This window comes from Trichomycterus rosablanca, chromosome 25 (genome assembly GCF_030014385.1).
Source record: "Trichomycterus rosablanca isolate fTriRos1 chromosome 25, fTriRos1.hap1, whole genome shotgun sequence".
Lineage (NCBI taxonomy): Eukaryota > Metazoa > Chordata > Actinopteri > Siluriformes > Trichomycteridae > Trichomycterus > Trichomycterus rosablanca.
The window spans coordinates 12,021,844-12,044,251 of record NC_086012.1 but is presented as its reverse complement, the minus strand read 5'-3'; the positions used below and the strand labels follow the sequence as shown (position 1 = coordinate 12,044,251).

General features: G+C 39.2%; 1 protein-coding gene across 1 annotated transcript; it reads right to left on the bottom strand.

The window, feature by feature from the left end:
* Positions 1–860: 860 nt before the first annotated feature.
* On the bottom strand, positions 861–20,838 carry rorcb (RAR-related orphan receptor C b). The gene is made up of 10 exons (XM_062987438.1): positions 20,731–20,838; positions 10,546–10,631; positions 9,529–9,670; positions 8,339–8,791; positions 7,460–7,581; positions 6,189–6,321; positions 4,435–4,542; positions 3,505–3,615; positions 3,261–3,373; positions 861–1,087 (listed from the first exon to the last, which is right to left on the bottom strand). The coding sequence occupies exons 1-10, from the start codon at positions 20,735–20,737 to the stop codon at positions 926–928; spliced, it is 1,437 nt and encodes a 478-aa protein (XP_062843508.1). The 5' UTR covers positions 20,738–20,838; the 3' UTR covers positions 861–925.
* Positions 20,839–22,408: the final 1,570 nt, after the last annotated feature.

The window sequence follows — 22,408 nt, the reverse complement described above, 5'->3', positions numbered from 1 at the left end:
TTGTGTTGGTCCCCCTGTTGCTGCCAAAACAGCCCTGTAACTGCGATGCTCTGTGTATTCTGACACCTTTCTATCAGAACCAGCATGAACTTCTTCAGCAATCTGAGCTACAGTGGCTCGTCTGTTGGATCGGACCACACGTGCATCAATGAGCCTTGGCCGCCCATGACCACTGCAGACCTGGAACACCCCACAAGAGCTGCAGTTTTGGAGATGCTCTGACCCAGTCGTCTAGCCATCACAATTTGGCCCTTGTCAAAATCACTCAAATCCATACGCTTGTCCATTTTTCCTGCTTCTAACACATCAACTTAGAGGATAAAATGTTCACTTGCTGCCGAACATATCCCCCCCACTAACAGGTGCCGTGATGAAGAGTTATTATTAATCAGTGTTATTCACTTTACCTGCCAGTGGTCATAATGTTATGCCTAGTTGGTGTACATGTATACATTATGCTTTCGTTTTCTTTTAATTCACTTACACTTAAAGGTATAATAAAACAAAGTAGAAATACCTTATTACTGAATCTTTGTAAATCTGGAAACAATTGAGTAAAATATTGATGCCAGCTTGAACTTTTACTTCTCTACATTTATAGAAACAAAAAGTTGCAATCTTTAGACACCTTTGTTATTTAAACATGTATTTAGATTGGTGTATGGCTTTGGCTTGTTAAAAAAAACACGTCATCAGCCACCCTAACATGTACAATTGCAGGGAAACCCCTGCTATCTTTAAGTTCATAAAATTGAACAATATCTATCGAAGTGTATGAGACACATAGTGATGATACCAGCTAGCTAGAATTGCACAATAGAAACGTTTCAGTAACCACAATGTGGTGATAAAATATCCTATTTACCGCACAACAACATCTCCTTCTCCTTCCACCATCTCTCCACCCTCCCCTCCAGCTCCCTCTCTAACTGTTAGTGGAGTCCGGAAAGTTGATCTCACTGCAGAACACCTCCCTGTACAGAGGAGGAAAACTGTAGGCCGTTTCTGGGTGAACCAGTCGGAAAAACTCCAGCTTGTCAATGTGGAGGTTACAGATTGACTTCAGCTGCGGCAGCTTGGACACCATCTACACACAACAGAACAAAAAAAGAGAAATTAGAATTGATAAAACGTACACTATAATACATGTAAGACTTCCAATGCATACATTTGTAGTGGACGCTTGGGTGGCACAGTGGTAAACTGTGCTAGCTGACTACCAGTGGGATACAGGGTTCAAATTCCTAACTGTGCCATCAGCCAGTCAAGCGTCTACTGGCTATGTCTAGAAGATGGCCAGGGTCCCACAATGAAGTGGTGTCCTGGGTGGGGTGTGTTACTGCATTGCACCCAGTGATTCCTGGGAAGCTGGACATTTTTGGAGATCCTTTTGGATCTATCAATATAAAGATCCAAATTTGTCCTTTCCAAAAGTATGTGGACACTACACCATATGATTGTTGGACCTCTAATTTGGATCAAATCCCCTCCACCTAGGCAACTAGAACAGCCTCAATCAAAAGAAAATGTTGTTCCTTTGTGGGTCCTTTAAGTTCGTCCACACCAGACTCGAATCATGACATTTTGTGCACAGGGGCTAAAAGGTTGGAAGCATAAACAGAAACACCTGAACTCAATACTAAAACAGGTGTTGACATACTTTAGCTTTGCATTGTATATTTATAGCAAATTTATAGCACATTGCTTTACAATAGAACATCTGCAAACAATTTAGTTTTTACAACCATGCTATAATATTGAAACATATCATAATGGTCTGTGTATACTTTATTTTTCTATAGGCTACAGACTTTCAGTACAGATTTAGGGCCCCCTCTTAGCACTCCTAATCAGGCAATTGCCTGCCTCACCTAGGGTTCATCTTTATTTATCTGGCCTTACAGATTTACTGTCCAGCAGGGGGCGCAGGTAAGAAACTGTAGAATCAAGCCAGAGTCTGGAGCACTTCCCAAAATAGATGCAACAAACCAACCAAAGGATGAGTGTGTATGCCCATATTGAAATGATGTGATCCAGCATCTTGCTCAAGGTTGTTCCCCACAATTTATTTATTTACATGTCATTACATGACAGGACTGGTAGTTACTTGTTAAGATTAATCAGTTCACAAGTTTATTGTCATCAAATACGTTCGTATCTCCAATTCACATCTTTGAACTGTGGGAGGAAACCGGAGCTCCAGGAGGAAACCCACACAGACACGGGGAGAGCATGCAAACTCCACACAGAAAGGACCCGAACTGGTCCACCTGGGAAGGGGTCAGTGCTACCCACTAAGCCACAGTGCCGCCCTGTTCCCCATGTTAATGGTTCTTTTCCTTTTAATTGAGTGTTCTAAGAAGCAAACTTCCTGCAATCTAATTTTCAATTGAAAATAAAAGGTAAACTCCTCAGGTAAGTGCTCTACAGCAGGGATTCCAAACTATTAGGATACTGTCCGACAATGGGCAACAACAATCAAATGCTGCAGCTGTTGGGCTTCTTTTGTGAAAGCAATAATCCTATTAAAAATCTTATTAAACACACAAACACAGTGATGTAATGAACAATTCGCTTTACTTGTCAAAGTTATGTAAAATTGCATATGATCAACAAAAGTCTTCAAACAATCTGAACACACCTGACTTGCTTTGTATTTACATATTATTTGTAAGGGAATTGTATTAATCCTTATTTACATTTAACAAGCTCTAATTCAGGCTTGTGTCGGGTCACGTCACGTCACTACGCCGTCACTGCTTTGCAATGGCTGGCTGCACAGATGGGTCAGCTGTCTCCAATGCCCTCTGTCTCGTGTCGTCTGTAGCAGACTATCCTCGATAATGGGAAGTGCCAATCACAGTACAACACACTCATCCGCTTACTTAACCACAGCTTGGGGCAATTTAGAACAGTCAATCGAAATTTTATATGCTTTGCTGAGGTTAAAGGAGCACCAGAGAACCTAAAGGAAGGGCGTGAGATCGAGGCAAAAAGGGCAAGAGATCAAGCAAAACTCTTTACCAACTGAAAATCAGGATAAAACCCAAGTCTGCTGTAAACATATTACTTGCAGTGGCACCCCCCTCAGAATCCTCCCCCTCAGACAGCAATTTGTGTCTGTTAAGACACCTGGCCATGCTGATAGCACAGCTGAGATCCAAACTCTTAGAGTGGTGGGCTAGCCAATTGCCACACTGAGATCCCCTGCTGTAAATGAGATGCATTGCGAGTGGATGAAATAAGCGAAGCAGCCTCACCTTGTCTAGTTTCTCCTGTCCACCTCCTCCCATGTGCAAACTGTGTTGCAGGGCTAGATAAACCTTCTCCTGTAGCTTCTGCACCTGCTGACCATCAGTTAACCATGGGCGGTCTAAAAGAAAGAACAGGGGTAGGAGTAGGGAGGAAGATGGAAGTGTTATTATAATGTTAAAACTATTAATAAAACACTAATGCATACTTTGTGAGTTTGTGTGTGTGTGTGTGTGTGTGTTTGAATTTTACCAGGTGAAAGCAAAATAGCAGCACTGAACAAGGCCATCTCTTCTTCACTCAGCTGCAGACGACACAGACACCTGGCCAATTCAAAGATGGCATTCACCAGGTCATCACACCCTGCACAGACAATAAAAACATACAGTGCTTGTGAAGCATACTGTGCCGCATAAACTGATCCATACTGAAATTTTACACCGATTAGGTGTACATAACATTATGACCACCTTCCTAATATTGTGTTGGTCCCCCTTTCGCTGCCAAAACAGCCCTGCAACTGTGACGCACTGTGTATTCTGACTCCTTTCTATCGGAACCAGCATTGACTTCTCCAGCAATTTGAGCTACAGTAGCTCAATCAATGAGCCTTGGCAGCCATGACCCTGTCGTCGGTTTACCACTGTTCCTCCCTTCCTTCCACTTTTGATAGATACTGATCACTGCACACCGGGAACACCCCACAAGAGCTGCAGTTTTGGAGATGCTCTGACCCAGTCGTCTAGCCATCACAATTTGGCCCTCGTGAAACTCGCTCAGATCCTCACGCTTGCCCATTTTTCCTGCTTCTAACATCAACTTTGAGGATAAAATGTTCACTTGCTGCCTAATATTTCCCACCTACTAACAGGTGCCGTGATGAAGAGATAATCAGTGTTATTCACTTCACCTATCACAGTGGTCATAATGTTATGCCTAGTCGGTGTACTTAAAATCAGATTCATATCATGCAGTGTCAGAAATAAAAGGTCTTTTTAATTAAAAAGGACTTCTTAAGTATCCATAAATATGGAATTTATATGGTACTTATTTATTCTACATTCACATTAGTGATGTAAAAAAGTGACCTGGAGATAAGACAATTTGGACAACAGCAGCAAAGAATATGTAAATGAAGGTGGAGTTTTTGTTATAGAACCCAGCAGAATTGTGTAAACTTACCTAATGCTTTGAAGAGCTGAGGACTGGCGTATTTGCCGTCGAAGAACATGGTGTTGTTGCTGGAGTTGTACGCACGGCACATGCGGATCAGCAGGACCTCCAAGCAGCCTGGAATAGTCAAAATACAAGGAGACAGCCAAAGGAAACAAGAAGACAAGAGAAGAAAAAATTAGCAAGGAAGGCTTAAGTTCTGACAAAGCAAATTGTTTAACCCATTTTAAACCAATGTATCTAACGGCTGTGCGAAGATGAGCTACGTATATCTAACCCTGATCATGGCATTGCTTTTGCACTACCTATCAAACAGTCGTCATATGTTCTTAAATGTTTGTGTCTATTATTGGGAACAAGTAATGAATAACCCAAACAGGCACCAGTCCTGTCCTAAATAACTGATCATTTTAGTGGTGGGACTGTTTTTCAGGTCTGTTTAATAATAGATAAAAATCATAATCCCATATAAATCGTTTATCACCATTATCCAGCTTATTTATGGAATGAATAGAGCTAGACCAGCCACCACTGGGATCTGGGGTTCACATCTTAGCAGGGCTACAAACATAATTGGCTATGTCTGGGCAAGGGGGGTGGGATGCAAGAAGCCCTGTCCACCTTGTACCCAGTGTTTCCTGATGGAAGGGATCTTCCACAATATATGTATAGATATAGATGGCTTACAGTGGCAGCTCAAAATAAGCAGTGCCACACAGTGTATCAGTGTTGGTTTTGACAGTAAATTTAACTGACCCTCATTAGTTGCTGTTTAACCGATAACCAACAAGCATATAGTAGCCAATCAAAACATAAAATGCATCATTAATTTTTATATTAACAAGTCACATAGCAAACACATCAGTAATGTAGAGCAATAAGACGTACATAACATGTTAATACAGAACAGTTCATTAAAACTGCTTACTAAACGTGCTAATCACAAAATATCCTCATCTCACTCCAAATGCTTGCCCAAAAAAGGGCAAAGAACATCAGGAAATTCGGATGGCTATGCAATCGCCCCACAGGGCATCGAGATAAGCCGCCAGGAAAATGTATGACCACGGAGAAAAGTAGCCATCACAAGACTAGCTACTCAGTCCACCACGGTATTATAACCCCTTTTTGTAAAAAGCTTAGCATTTTGTCAAAATAATAGTTTATCAAGTAATTAAATAATGCAGTAATAAGTATCCATTGCACTGCATACATTTAGAGACAACTAACCTTGTATTATAGTAACTGCAGTGTTAGTTGTGCACATAAAAAAGGTCTATATAGTATCTAGCAGCACACCCACAGTTAAATCTGATACATGCACTACACATAGGCAAATTAGTGTATTAGTGTCTCTGACACCAATTTGTGTGTGTTGTATATCAAGCCTTTTTGGATTAACCACACTAGTTTGAAATGCAGGCTAGGATCATGTCTCAAATCGTGTCTGCTGTGTATTATATATTATTATTTTTATATTATACAGTACCTGTATATATCATGTTTATGTTAATGACACTGTAAAATCTTCTAGTTGTTTTTATTCAGTGCAGAATATTATTATTTATTTATATTCATGTTTTAATTGCAATGATCAATTTACTATATAACGCTGTTATTTTATTTTTTGTCGTTGAAAAAAATGTGTTGAACCTGTTTTACCTTGGTATTTGTCAACCAAATAAACACAAATTTGTATGTGTATGTTAAATTGTGAGTGCAGCCCTGTCTGAGCGAATGCTGCTTTGTATTTCAGCACTGACCTGCTTTAAGCAGAATGATCTGGTCATTCTGGCAAAGCTCCATGAAGCCGCTGAGGCGCTTGGCGAACTCCACCACATACTGGATAGCGTTGGTGATATGCAGGGCACACTGCTGCCACATCCACTCAGCAGACTGCGTGAGACAGGATCAATGTGTTAATCACCTCATCGATACTGGAGTGGATCGTGAAAGTGCACTTCAAAGATCAAACATGAAGAAATCAGAAAATTAAGTTATTTGTCAGTGCTCAATAAGTGATGCGTGAAGCGTGTGCCTGGTGGTGCGAATCAAAGAAACGATCAATGGGTGCATGATTAGAAGGTGGGAATCAATCATTTGCAGACACATCTTGTTATTCTCTACATCTCACTGTTTATAGTCTACCCCAGCCGACTATGTCATTCAATTATCCATTCATTCTCAAACCATCCAGCCACATTATCACCTAACCATTATCCACTTGTCATTCAACTGTCTGTTCATCCTCCAGCCACCTATTCATCCAGCCATCAGTCTGTACATATACTGTAGATGTACCATCATTTGCCATTAATCCATTATTCATCCACACATTATTTCATCAATCACTCTTTAATCATACACCGATCAGGCATAACATTATGACCACCTTCCTAACTGACTGGTCTGCATCTATGCAGTCCCATACGCAACAAACCGTGACGCTCTGTGTATTCTGACACCTTTCTATCAGAACCAGCATTAATGTCTTAAGCAATCTGAGCTACAGTAGCTCGTCTGTTGGATCGCCCCCCCACGTGCATCAGTGAGCCTTGTCGCCGGTTTACCACTGTTCCTTCCTTGGACCACTTTTAATAGATAGTGACCACTGCAGACCGGGAACACCCCACAAGAGCTGCAGTTTTGCAGATGCTCACTTGCTGCCTAAAATCCCACCCACTAACAGGTGCCGTAAAGCAGAGGTAATCAGTGTTATTCACTTCACCTGTCAGTGGTCATAATGTTATACCTCGTCGGTGTAGTTCCACCTTTCTGTCCACTAATCGAGCCATTTTCTGTCATACACTTATCCATTCTTCCATTCCATTTTATCCATCCATGTCATATAATTGTTAATCCATGGTTAACATCTACATATTAACCACATAACACCATCATCCACCTTCTAGCTACTAAACTTCATTCACATATTCATGCATACTTTCTCATCCATTCATCTGTCTGTCTATTAGCAGTGTTGTCACAGCATTACATATTCTGATTAATTACAGAGCTGTTTGGTGTGTGGTACCTTCAGCTGAAAGGAGCGGGTCTCCTCGGGTGTGTATAGGTTCCAGGTGAGTCGTTTTAAGTCCTCAGTGCTGTACTGACTTGTCTCCATATGGGACTTCACCACATTCTGAGTGATCCGCTCTAAACGAAGATCCATACATGTCGTCAATATCTTTGCTTTTACTTAAAGCTGATGTGAGTGATGTTTTGGGAACACTTTGGCTGAACTGTCTTACACTTTAGGTTGTTCAGGGTTTAATAATCAGGAACTAAACAAGAAGCTTTCTATTAGGCAGTCACTAAATTTTTACTGCTAAGAAGTGGGTTTCCCAGCCTAATGAAAATACTGTAAATGCACATGCAGCACTCACAACCATGTAAAGCATCTAAACCTGCAGGTCCTAAATAATTCATGCATTATCTGATTGCAGTCAAGCCTATGAATTATGGGTACATTTCTTAGAAAAGCACTGGAAAGTAGTGAGCCTGTGTGCTGTAATTGTAAGACCCACACTGCTGGTAACAGAAGTGCTCGACTTCTGGGGGTCTGAATCCTGAGCTGGGCTCCCAAATACATATGGTGCATAGCGGTACGTGAACCTAGCCTTTGTGCAGACACATCAGTGCACGCTTTGTGCCGGTCCTAAGCCCACATAAATTGGATATTGCGTCAGGAGGTGTATCTGGCATAAAAATTGTGCCAAATGAAACATGCAGTCAATTGATCCACTGCGGTAATCATTTAGAGAAGCAGTGAAAAGTAGGCTGATGCTAATGCTTTGGTTCCAGTCCTGCAGTGCGGAAACGTCACATCTAAAACAATGATGTCTGAACTTTAATCATGTGTTGAGAGTTGAGGCTCATTTAAAACAGTAAATCTTTGAACTGCACTACTTACCTATATCAAAAATAGAGCAGTCATCGAACAGCGCCCCCAGCAGGGTGTGTGTGAGCAGGCTTGGCTCAGGCAGCAACTCGTACTCGTGCTTCACCCGCCCTGTCTCCACCGTATCCAGGATAGTAGGTTCTGGAGAGCTCTGGTTAGATGAGCTGCTGCTCCCGGTGCTTTCCACGCCACACTCTGCCTCACCCTCCAGCAGATCCAGGGTGCAGTACTTAGCTGTCTCACCTGGTGTGAGCGGCAGGTCGAAAAGCAGACCGTCAGGCAGGGTGGTAATGTCGTCTAGGTCACTGAGAGTGGTGCTGGAGCCGGTACTGCTGTAGGAGCGGCTGAGCCCGCTGTCTCTTTCCTCGATCACCTCTTCGGGCTCCTGTGCCAGCTGCTGGTGCCTTTGCACCTCTGCGTATAGGCTGTCACGCTGCTTTTTAGACATGCGGCCAAACTTCACCGCTATAGGGGAATAGATAAAAGGAGAATATCAAAAGTGGTTTTAGGAAGAGTGACAGCTAAGCTTTTTTTGGCTTTCACTGCACTTCGTGTAAATAGTCTGCTGCTGAATGTGGCAGCTGCTGAATGAGTTCGGCTGAGTCCCATGTTAAGAGTCGTGTCCCTGTGTTGCCATTTTGGCCATCAAAGGGGGCATGGAGATGCAGATGATGTGTCAGTTTCTCTTAACTGACAATCACCTGCGCAGCATAAATGTTAATTCGCTCCAGGTGGAAGTTCTTCTATATATTGCAGGTTCTCCCTTTATTGCTTTTCTCTGAAACTGTGATACTTGGCTGATTGGTCCAGTCCGGTCCTCTGCTGATATGCAATGCGCGCGTTCTTTAGCTTTCTAGGGAACTCACCTCTGTGTTGCTGCGTTTTGAGTACAGCAAACAGCACTTATGTTTTTGTAGTCTTTTAAACAAGCACCAATGAAACCTACTTTCTGAGTATTCAACTTTCTAAACCTGCTAATTAAGTCCTGTTCTTGTTTATGACTTGGCCAGGTGTTGGACAGGTGTTACACAACTAAACTGTACCATTCACTCAAGCTTAATTAAGATAAAAACAGCAGAGGGCTGAACTGCCTAATGATTTCCAGCTGCCAGATGTTGGTTAGCAAAGTTTTGCAATTTTTTTTCTCTATCCTGCAGTTTAGCCAGTCTATGCGTGTATTATTTTGTGCACTATTTGATTACCATCTCGGCTCATGCCCAGAGCCAGGCACTTCTGTAAGCGACAGTGCTGGCAGCGGTTGCGATTGGTGCGGTCAATCAGGCAGTTCCTCTGTCGGGAACATGAGTACATGGCATTGTTCTGCTGGCTGCGCCGAAAAAAACCCTGCAAAAGAACATAAAAGGAAGCTTTAGTGTTTTTTTTGCCACCGACTAAGGAACTGCTTTCAATGATGTGGCTCTTCTGTTAGAAACATCAGGCAGCCTCAGATGAATAAATGAATGTAATGCAATACATGAGACAGTCAAACACGTACACAGTAGGGATGGGCAGTATTATATGTCATCACAATACATTTGGTTACGATGCACATTTATTGTCAGAGATAATTATGATACATTTTACTCGTATGACATTTTGGCCCAGATTTTCCATGTTTCTCAAGGCAAGCATCCTTTCTAGTGTTCTGCCCATCAGTAATACAGTCAAATGTTTCCTTTCATGTTGTTTAATAATACGACTTCATGTAGACATAAATAAAATATTAAGTTCACCATATCCATAGCAGTGCTTGTCAAACGTTATGGCCTTTGACCATATGACCACTGACATAAAGTCTGATAAGAGTTCCAAATTGAATAAATACCCTATTGCATGCTAAACCCACTGTTCTATAGATACAGCGGTTAAGGTACTCTACTAGTAAGCAGAAGGTTGCTGGTTCAAACCCCACCACTGCCAGGTTGCCACTGTTGGGCCCTTGGGCAAGGCCCTTAACCCTCAATTGCTTAGACTCTATACTAACAAATTTAGCAATACATATTCTATACTGTAAAATATCGTGTTATTTTTGCTTTACTGCTCACCCTTGTTTCTAGTACTAGACTACATGATGTACAGCAATACAGCCTTCTTCAATAACTGTACAAGCATTCAGACCTGCTGTGTGGGCTGAAGGAAGGAAATTGAAATACAGAAGGGTGCATCTCAAAGAAATAAAAAAAAAAAGAAGCAAGACAAGATGGAAAAGTCATTTCTACCTTGCAGCCTTCACAGGTGATGACACCATAATGGATCCCGGAGGACTTATCGCCACAGATTTTACATGGAATAACCTCAATTTGAGCTGTAAACAGACAAAAATAGAGCAAGATCACACACACACACTTAGCTGAAATGAAAGCAATATTTCTGGTGATGGTTTGGAATGGTTTAACTTAACGTACATCATCATGAACCATCTTATTTTAAGGGTACGCATCAAAGTGGGCTATTACGATTGATAATAATGAAGTAACGAAACAGTGAGATCTATAGATAATGACAGACTGCACAACACGGTCAAAAGTATGTGAACACAAAAACATAACAGCTACTTAAATATTGTCAGTTTATGAGCATTTACATGGGGTCTTATCCCCTTTACTATTGTAACGACCCTCCTCTTCTTTTTACTAGCATTTGGAACATGTTTGATGGACAATTTCTTATAGGCCTGCACAGGGCATTGAAATGGCCTTCTTAAGAGCGCCCAGGTGGCGCAGCGGGATATTCCTCTAGCACACCAGCAACAGGGCGCCATCTGGTGAGCATAATTGGCAGATACTAATAGGCCACCGTGTCTGCAGGGTGGGGACCGAACTATGTATGGGTTGGTCTTCATATGCTGTGTAAGGACCCTGATTGGTGGAAGAGACGCCTGTGCAGAATGCAGGGGCAAGAAGAGGAGGGCTGTGCACGTGTCGGAAGAGGCGTGTACAGCGATGTGCTCTCCTCGGATGCACTCGGGTATCCCTCAGCAGCAGAGGACAAATTGAGTGTGCTAAATCAGGAGGAAAATGGGGAGAAAATGCATTAAAAAAAGAAATGGCCTTCTTTAAACTGTTGCAACATTGGAATGACACAATTCTCAAGAATGTATGCTGCATCATTAACATGTTTCTTTTATGGAACTAAGGAATCAAAACAAACCATATAAGACAGTCAAGATTAATATTCCTCCAACAAACGTACACATAGATTTTTACAGGCAGGTAGCTTTTCACAGACTGTCAAATAAAGAAGGGTGATTTATCACACCAAAGACTGCTGCTCCAGGGCCTGATGCTGTGTGCTTTACACCACCTAGGCTCTGTTTTGTGGCTTAGCCATGTAAACCCAATCCAAGAGACTTAACTGGACAGTGGCGTATTATTCCTCCGATGTGCCAGACTATAATAATTGCCCATCCGGCCTTTCAGCCCTTAGAGTTAGCCAAGTGTATCTGTAGGACGTCTGACCAGGCAAAATTCTAATTCCTGGCACTGCAGTGGCAAAGCGAGCAAGCATATCATGTTGCAATTTTTCAAATGACAAATAGTAGGTAGGAATAAAATGCATAATACACTGAGTGATACATGAAAGGTCAGACTCTCAACAGCAGCTCATTAACACAGCTGTTTTTGTGATGGAGCACACCGCTCATTAAAATGTTGCTTCAAACAGATGGGTTGAGCAATGCAAGTATGGCAGTATCAAACAGTAATGCCCTAACCAATTAAAGCTATGGTCAGAACAGAAAATAATATTAATTAGCTCCAGAATAACAGAACGCTGACATTTTTCTCTCTTACTTTAGCTCTTCAACTTTGTAGCTGAAACCCCTTACCATATAATCACATTTGTCTAGTTCATATCAGCCCTGGTTGAGATAACCCTTTGATCCGTCTCATGCTAGTTATCTCCCTCCAACATATAACAGATATGTCGTATCTCTAGGTTAAATTACATCTGTAGCATATGTTCTGTCCCAGAAGGCAGATGAGTGATGAACCAGTGTCAGATCCAGATCCAGATGTCTAGGCTGCAATTGCCACAAGGAAGACAACAGAATGAACCCACTTTTTTATTCATGGTCTTTAGTAACAGCTCTATCCAAATTAGGTTTTCAAAGGGACTGGAACTTATCCCAGAGATTCACTCTGGACAGGGTTTAAATTCATCAAATAACCTGTGTGTGTACGGGTATGTGTGTGTGTGTTATCAAGCTAACAGCTACCTAAAGGTGTCTACAGATCATTAGCAACAAAATCATCCAGTCCTAATAAAAGTGTTGTTTACCTGCAGAGATGTGCTGCTTTAAATTTTATGCACCCCCCCAATTAAAATGCAGCCATACTAGACCAATGCAGCAAAAGTACAGACCAATAGTCCAACAGACTGCCATGTATGTTATAGTAACAGCAAAGTATGGATTTGACACTTTAGAGAGTTATCAAATGTTCTATTGACTAAATGTGCACAAATTCCCATAGACACACCACAAAATGTTGTGGTACAAAAGCCTTCTCAGAACAGCAAAGGCTGTTATTGCCACCACACAACAGAATGGGAACAGTGGTCATGTAGTGTAAATGGTTACACTCATAAAAAAGCAATCAATGGGGAGGGAGCCTGAAAAAATGCTTAGTAGTGTCTGGCCATTTAACTTAACCCGGTGCTTTGCAAAATTTGTTGTTACAGTGCATTAACATTTACAGAGTATTCGTTTCTATTGTCCAGTATTTCCCAGGAAACCCTGGCCACAACCCTGGTTAAATAAGATGGTTAATGACATGGAATGATTGAATAAAAAAGAAACCAGTTTTTAAGGGAAGGTGACATTCAGCATATTGACATTCCCCTGTTTTGTATTGCGTGATTTGGACATATCAAAAAGCCTAAGGCAGTGAGTACAGATATTGTACTGCGTGGCATGCACTGGAAAAATCCGCTGCCCCTCCTACTCTGATGTATCTAGTTATATAACCCTTGTCTCGGTACAGGGTTGCCAGATTGTTCAATCGTGTTCAATCTATCCGCTTCCCTGCTCTATAAGCCAACCCAGTCTGGTCAAAGAGTAATTTCGTAGCCCGAAAATCAGTCACAGAATCTAACAAAAACGTTCCACTATGTTTGTATTTTCTTATGCAGATTGGCTAAACTGTGTATGGTTTTGTCCCGGATCGAATGCGTTCGCAAATTGGTAGTCAGCAAGACTTGGCTGTCTGCCCACATTCACTGGCTGTCCTACTGACACACTTTCCCAGTGAAACTAGGGAGAGGCAGTCCACTTTATTTAAATAGGCTTTCTCTTTTGTCAGTTAAGGTGGAATTCATCAGACTTGGTCTTGCAGAAAGAATACACTGTAACCATGTTAACGATCAGAACAATGCCAAACGAATACATCAAACAAACATAAAAAAGAAGGAAAGGTGCAGTCGTCTTACAGCTCTTACAATCTCACTTATACAGTTTTGTTTTCAATGAGCAATTACTACAGTACTTATTGCAGCATGATGCCTCAGTGAAGGAAAAAAAGGCTGCTTTATATCTCCATGTGATTTTCAGGCTTGATAGAGTTCTAAAGTGATGCTCTACTATAATTTTGGAGTGTGTCTGTGGGAGTCAGATTTCAGCACCAATCACTTACTCTGTAGGGCTACTGAGTTAAATCTGCAGCTTCACTCTCAATTCAAAACAACGTTCAACTACATTTACAGTACTTTTTTAACCAATAGCTTTAATAGAACAATTACTTTTTTAAAGTTTACCAGTTAATCCCCAACATTCCTGGGAAGATTGAACCTTAATGACTGTTCACTGTTGTACATGCTTTACTTAAAACAGTGAGACTAAGTAATGTATTATAATGCCAGAGAAATGTAAGTAAATGTACATTATGCAGTGTAAACTAAAGTATGCACAATTATTAAATTAAAAGAATGTATAGCAGATGTTTAACTATGTGTGGCACAGACATGATCGTTTAAAAAAAAGTTTTTGTTACATTTGAGCCACTTACATACATGATGATGGATCAGATGCATGTCTTGTGCATGGTCAGATAATGGAATTAAAACAGACTCATAGACAAGTATTTCTAGACATAAATCAAATTAGCTTTTTTCACTTAGTCTAGCATTTTCAGTTAAAATAAAAAACTCCTACAACAAATATAAATTGGTGGTAATAAAACTAATAATATGATGGGGACTTGATATATTTATTGAGAATTTAGCTTTTAGTAGCAAAGAAAACGATAACAGTGTGTTGGTTAAAACCTCAACCCCCCCCCTCAACATTGTGCAATGTAAAGATATGGTTAAAAAGGTTTTTATTATGGAGAAAATTGCAGCAAGATTACAGCTAAGATCAGATACGTTTAACAAAAAATGGTTACCAATAATGCTTGAAATGCAAGAACTCTAACTACCTCTTTTCTTAATTATTTTTTACCACTTTTTTTCTTTTGTGATTGTGAATGCATCTCATACATGTTGGAAGTTGGTATGTATTGTTTTGTGTGATGAATAAAAAATCAGTTCAAAAAAATTATAATATATGTATGTTTTTTTTATTAAAGTAAGAGCACACAAAACAAAAGTGGGTGGGTAGAAAATAGGAAACTGAGAATAAAGGCGTTAATATTTGGAATGGCTTTCTGTTCATGGATTAAGTCTAATTATGGAAAATTAAAATGGGTTTTAAGTTCTTACATGTAAAGTACTTTAAATTGTTGAAAGGGAAAATGGCTGTATACATAATGCTTTTTCTACTTAAACACTAATAGCATTTATCTTAATTAAACCTGCTAAAAATAATTTATTATAGGGCTTCCCTTTTAATCTATAAAGCACTTTAAGTCTTGTGATCTTTAAAATGTGCTTTATACTGTACATTTATTAAATAAAAAAATATTATTATTATTTTTTGTTGTTATTAACAACAATAACAACAAAAGAACAATAATAAGAATGATAATAATGTTATTACGTGTGTAATTGATTTAAACTTGCAGTAAACAAAAGTGAGATTACATGCACCAGATCAGAATTTCTAAATGCAATAATATTACCAAGGGTAGTTATTAAGAGGATAAAAGAAACAGCATTGTGAAACGTTAGAGCAGCCTTTCTCAACCGGGGTGCCGTCTGGCTTCGTCAGGGGTGCCGTCAAAAATATTCTGACGTTACTGATATTGAAAATGAAATAAATTTAAAATACAAAAAAGTCAACTTATCATGAAAATGTAGACCATTAGCCGCCTCGAACATCAAAACTTGTCTCACACGCCCCTTTCCCCATGATACAACGTGAACGCGGGTTGCGTGCGTTGCCTATAGTGATGAGTCGTTCGCGAATGATCCGATTCTATTGAACGGCTCTTTAAAATGAACGAAAGGAACCGAGTTGCGCCTCTGGGAGCCGTTATAATATAGATTTATATTTCTGTGCAGTTCTTATCGGCTGTAATTCAACCATTCCTCTTCCATCAGTAGAGGGAATTAATCAGTCATAATGAGAGCTGTTTATTGTCGAAATTCAAATCACTTTCAGTATCGCGGAGAGAGCAAGCGACACACACACACACACACACATACAGAGAGAGAGCAAGCGACACACACATACAGAGAGAAAGCAAGCGACACACACACACAGAGAGAGAGCAAGCGACACACACACACATACAGAGAGAGAGAGCAACACACACACACACACACATACAGAGAGAGAGAGCAACACACACACACACACACATACAGAGAGAGAGAGAGCAAGCGACACACACACACATACAGAGAGAGAGCAACACACACACATACAGAGAGAGAGAGCAACACACACACACACACATACAGAGAGAGAGAGCAAGCGACACACACACACATACAGAGAGAGAGAGAGAGCGACACACACACACATACAGAGAGAGAGAGCAACACACACACATACAGAGAGAGAGCAAGCGACACACACATACAGAGAGAGAGAGAGAGCAAGCGACACACACACACAGAGAGAGCAAGCGACACACACATACAGAGAGAGAGAGAGCAAGCGACACACACACACAGAGAGAGCAAGCGATACACACATACAGAGAGAGAGAGAGCAAGCGACACACACACACACAGAGAGAGCAAGCGACACACACACACAGAGAGAGAGCAAGCAACACACACACACACACACACACACACACAGAGAGGTAATTACCTCATTAATGTAAATATTATAATTTTTATCGACATTATTTTGCACTGTTTTTATTAATATTCTATTTTATATTTTTGCACACGTATCTGTTTTGTATATTTTTGTTCTTTTTTTATTGTTCTTTTTATTATTTCTCTGTAACTTGCTTTGGCAATACGAATGTCCTTATTTGTCATGACAATAAAGCTTCTTTTGAGTTTAAGTTTGAGAGCCGTAACCGAGCCACAGAAAAACCATGCAGACAATGAGCAGTGCTAGTGGTATAATGACAAATAATTGAGAAATAAACTATAAACTTGTTTAATGATGTTAAATCTGATTGGTTCATGGCGCGTATGTTTTAAAGCAGAAACAAACACAGGCACATCTCTGCACAAGAGAGGATTTTTCTGAAACTTAATGCAATGCGACCACAGTACGTCTCATCCCTGTATTGTTTTTGTGTGTTAGCAGTCTGAGGGATGCAGAGTGTAAGTTTTTTAATACATTTTAGACTGGGGTGACTTGAGATTTTGAATACTTTTAAAAGGTGCCGTGACTGAAAAAAGGTTGAGAAACACTGCGTTAGAGGACCGGTTTCTCAATTGCGCAAACAAACCGCGTGGCTCTGCACGACTCCGGATTAAACTCTGCCCCTCTCTTCTGCCTGCCCCTCTCTTCCACCGCCCCCACCTGCACCAAACAGGCGTGTAATGCGCTTTGACGTAAGTGGGTCAGTGGAACAGCACCGCTCCTCACACAGCCGGCCATGCTGCTTCATCATCAACATCATGTATAACACTGCATCACGAATACACATACCAAACTAAACTAAAACCTGCTCCTCAGCCGACTACACTGATTCATCATCACAAACATGTTTATTTGTTTTCTACTCTATTATTATCTATTTTAATATATTTATTTAATTTATCTTAGTAATTTAATTTATTGCACAGTATAAGGAGTTGGGCCAGGTTTACATTTCTCTGCAGATTGTGTATTGTACCTTACTGTTGTATGTGACAGATGAATTTTAAAATAACATACACACCACCCAACACTAAATCTAAAATTTCAAATTTAAACTAATATTTGCTCCATTATCACAAACAACATGCACACATTCATGAACACCACCCTGTCAAATCCCTACAGTTGCCCAAATTTACAACAACGTCCAAAGCTAAAAAAAAATTTCTGAGTAGATCAGTTGGTGCCTTATTTGAATTTGGGTTGCAATTAAATGTCTACAGTCTTCGATGTGTTTTCCATATGTTATGCAGTTAAAAGGACCTAAAGACACAAGGCCCGCTGCTAATTATTTGCAGCATGCCTACAATTTTCTGCACATTAATTATGAATCATGTATTGCTTTTACACTTTAAAACAGTAATACAAAAATTCTAAAATAGATTACATGGATTTGAACATAGTCGTTGTATTCTTACTATTAAAATGACCTTTGCCCAATTATTTAAAACACAATTATGCATTAACCTACCTACATAACAGGCAATAAGTATGCATATACTGTACGTATGTGTGTAGTTCATACATGGAGTCTGTTAATTCTACCTCTTTAACACTGATCTTATAGGATGGATTTTAGCTAAATGTTAGGTTAATATTCTAAGAGTCATGCAGAACCACTTCTTAATTGTTAAAGTGTTTATTTTTAAAATGTTATTCATTTTCTCCTGCAGCTGCTGTGTTTCTATTAGGTGTTAACTATTAATATCCTGATAATATATTAAAACTGTAGTTGCTCTTTAGAGGAAAAAAAAAACCAATAAAGCATATATTGCACTAAAACGTGTTCACATCATAGAATAATGAATTGAATAGAACAGAATAATAAGGTTCATTTATAAGAATGTTCCCATTGCACTCTAGGAACATGTTTGGAAGTTCTCCTGGTTTAGATAGAACCTTTTTCTACTTCAGAACCCAGTAAGCTTAAAATATTAGCTGTTCCAAACCTTTAGTATCCTGGATTTAATATGATTGGGTGTAAGCTTGCAAAATGCATCTATTGAAGATGATGTGTTTCTATCAGGTGTTAACTATTAATATAATGATCATATATTTAAACTGTATATTTGCTCTTTAGAAATATAAACACTGCAAAAAAACAATAAAGCATACATAGCTCTAAAGTGTTCACATCATAGAATAAAGAATAGAATAGAATAGAATAGAATAGAATAGAATAATGAGGTTCATTCATAATAATGTGCATTCTAGGAACATCTTTGGGAGTTCCTTTGGTCTAGACAGAACCTTTTCTACTTCAGAACCCTATGGTACCTAGTAAGCTTAAAATATTAGATGTTCCAAACCCAAACCTTTTGAATCCTGGATTTAATATGATTGGGTGTAAGCTTGCAAAATGCATCTTTTGTAGATAGTGTGTTTCTATAAGGTGTTAACTATTAATATAATGATCATATTACTATATGATATAGCTGTAGTTGCTCTTTAGAAATATAAATATTGTAAAAAAAATAATAATAATAATGAAAAACAATAAAGCATACATAGCTGTAAAGTGTTCACATCATAGAATAATGAATAGAATAGAATACTAAGGTTCATTTATAAGAATGTGCACCCAAGAACATGTTTGGGAGTTCTCTTGGTCTAGATAGAAGCCTTTTCCACTTCAGAACCCTATGGTTTAAAATATTAGCTGTTCCAAACCCAAACCTTTAGAATCCTGGATTTAATATATTTGGGTGTAAGCTTGCAAAATGCATCTATTGTAGATGATGTGTTTCTTCTAACTATTAGTATAATGAAATTTATAGAAACATACATAGTCAAAAAATACAATAAAACAATAAATCATATGATGCACTAAAAGTGTTCACATCATAGAATAATGAATAGAATAGAATAGAATAGAATAATGAGGTTCATTAATACGAATGTTCCCATCGCACTCTAGGAGCATGTTTAAAAGTTCTCTTGGTCCAGATGGAACCCTTTTCTACTTCAGAACCCTATGGTACCTAATAAGCTGTTCCAAACCCAAATATTTAGAATCCAGAATTTATTATGATTGGGTGTAAGCTTGCAAATATGCATCTATTGTAGATGATGTGTTTCTATTCGGTGTTAACTATTAATATAGTGATCATATATTTAAACTTTAGTTGCTCTTTAGAAATATAAATATTGTAAAAAAGAAAAAACAAAACAAAACAAACAAAAAAAACAATAAAACATACATTGCACTGAAAAGTGTTCCCATCATGGAATAATGAATAGAATAGAATAGAAGTTTGGGAGTTCTTTTGGTCTAGATAGATCCCTTTCTACTTCAGAACCCTATGGTACCCAGTAAGCTTAAAATATTAGATGTTCCAAACCCAAACCTTTAGAATCCTGGATTGAATATGATTGGGTGTAAGCTTGCAAAATGCATCTATTGTAGATGATGTGTTTCTATTAGGTGTTAACTATTAATATAATTATCATATATTTAAACTGTATAGATGCTCTTTAGAAATATAAATATTGTAAATATTCGTTGCACTGAAAAGTGTTCCCATCATACAATAATAGAATAGAATAGAATAGAATAATGAGCTTCATTAATAAGAATACGCACTCTAGGAGCATGTTTGGAAGTTCTCTTGGTCCAGATGGAACCCTTTCCTACTTCAGAACCCTATGTTACCTAATAAGCTGTTCCAAACCCATATATTTAGAATCCTGAATGTAATATGATTGGCTGTACGTTTGCAGAATGCATCGACCCGGCGCGTTTCGGTTGATTTCACAATCACATTTTATCCTGCTGACCTGCTGAACCGAGTTACCTTGCAGACGGAGGTTATATAAAAATCACCACAGTACTGTAGTGAAACAGTAAAGCAGAAAACGAGGCTTGATGTGGTGGTTTAGTTGTGTTATTAAGAAGAATGGCAGAAGGGATTAGCTTAGCAGTCCGTGTTACGCAGTTTAAAATACAGGCTGCAACAACAGCAGCGAGAGGCGCGCGCGCCGTCTATACACGCTCACTGCACGTGAGGAGGCGCGCGCGCCGTCTATACACGCTCACTGCACGTGAGGAGGCGCGCGCTCAAAAACAAACAACCGTCAACATTCAAACTACTGTGTTATATATTTGTTTTATTTTAAAGCACAATAACACAAAGTAACAGTAAAATATGTTCGTTTTTTATCTATTTAAAGTTTTATCTAGTGTAAACAGACTTACCTCGCATTTTGACGGCTTCTCTAACCGAAGTCCACAATGCGTGAAGAGGCAAAACGTCAAGTTTAACAACCTAAGTAGTTAGCATAAGATAGCTAACCAAATATAACCGCCGACCCGTAACACAGAGCATTATCGAATAATATCGAATAATTAATAATAATTAAATACCTAATGTCTCAAATTCGTATTATTACTCAGAATAAAACCGGTTCGTTCGGTGCAGGTTCAGCACCGTGTAAGTGCGCGTCAGGCGGCGTTCACCAGCGTTCCGTCTCTCACACTGCTAACCTATTCGGGCGCGTGGACTCGCACATGATCAAGCTGAGCTCACGGGGACGCGCATCCCGCCGCCTTTTAAGGTGGAACGGCCAACACAGCAGCGCCAGCTCATGGGTTTTCCATTTACATGTTCTCTGCTAACTTAATTAATAACTGAATACATGCAGCATAAAGTTGCTATTACTTTAATAACACTTAATTTAAAAAATAAATCTATTGACATAAAAGAAACATCAGAAAAATGTATTTAAGCACGCAGAAGACCTTTTTTTTTTTTTAATTATTCTAAGACACAACTGAGCCAGTATACTGAAGGCTAAGACCTTGTTTAGGACCCAACAGTAGCAGCTTGGCAATAGTGGGGATTAAACCACCACCCTTCTGATCAATAGGCCAAAAAAGTTGGGACAGAAGCATTGCTACCTTGTTACATAACCTTTCCTATTATAGTAGACCCTTGACTTATTGATTCAATTGGTTCTGAAGGCAGACATCCCAAGTTGCAAAAACTCATTTCAGGGAGGTACACCCGGACCCGGACCTCGACCCCGAACCCCATGCCCAAAAAAAAAAAAAAAAGCTAAAAAAACCCTCGCACACACCAAAGGATATGGGTGATAACAGAACTTTTAGGAGCTGCTAACTGAGCTACTACTGTGTACTACTGTGTAGATAGTGTGAAAGATAATAGATTTATGTTCCCTACATAGTGCACTAGATAGTGTGAAAGATAATAGATTTATGTTCCCTACATAGTGCACTAGATAGTGTGAAAGATAATAGATTTATGTTCCCTACATAGTGCACTAGGTTGTATATTAGAAAATAATTTATGTTCCTTACATAGTGCGCTAGATAGTGTACTAGATAATAGACTTGTTTTTTACATAATGCATTAGGTAGCGTATTAGTTAACGGATTTAGGTTCCCTACATAGTGCACTAAATTGTATATCAGATAACGGATTTATGTTCCCTACATAGTGCACTAGATAGTATTTTAGATATGAATTTATGTTCCCTACATAGTGCACTAGATAGTGAATTAGACAATTGTTTTATGTTCCCTACACAGTGCACTAGATTGTATATCAGATCACAGATTTATGTTCCCTACATAGTGCACTAGATTGTATATCAGATCACAGATTTATGTTCCCTACATAGTGCACTAGATTGTACTGTATATCAGATCACGGATTTATGTTCCCTACATAGTGCACTAGATAGTGTATTAGATAACGCATTCATGTTCACTACATAGTGCACTAGAAAGTATAACTAGATGATGATTTGTGTTCCTTACATAGTGTACTAGATAGTGTATTACATAATTAATTATGCTCCCTACATAGTGCACTAGACAGTATATTAGACAATTGATTTATGTTCCCTATGCA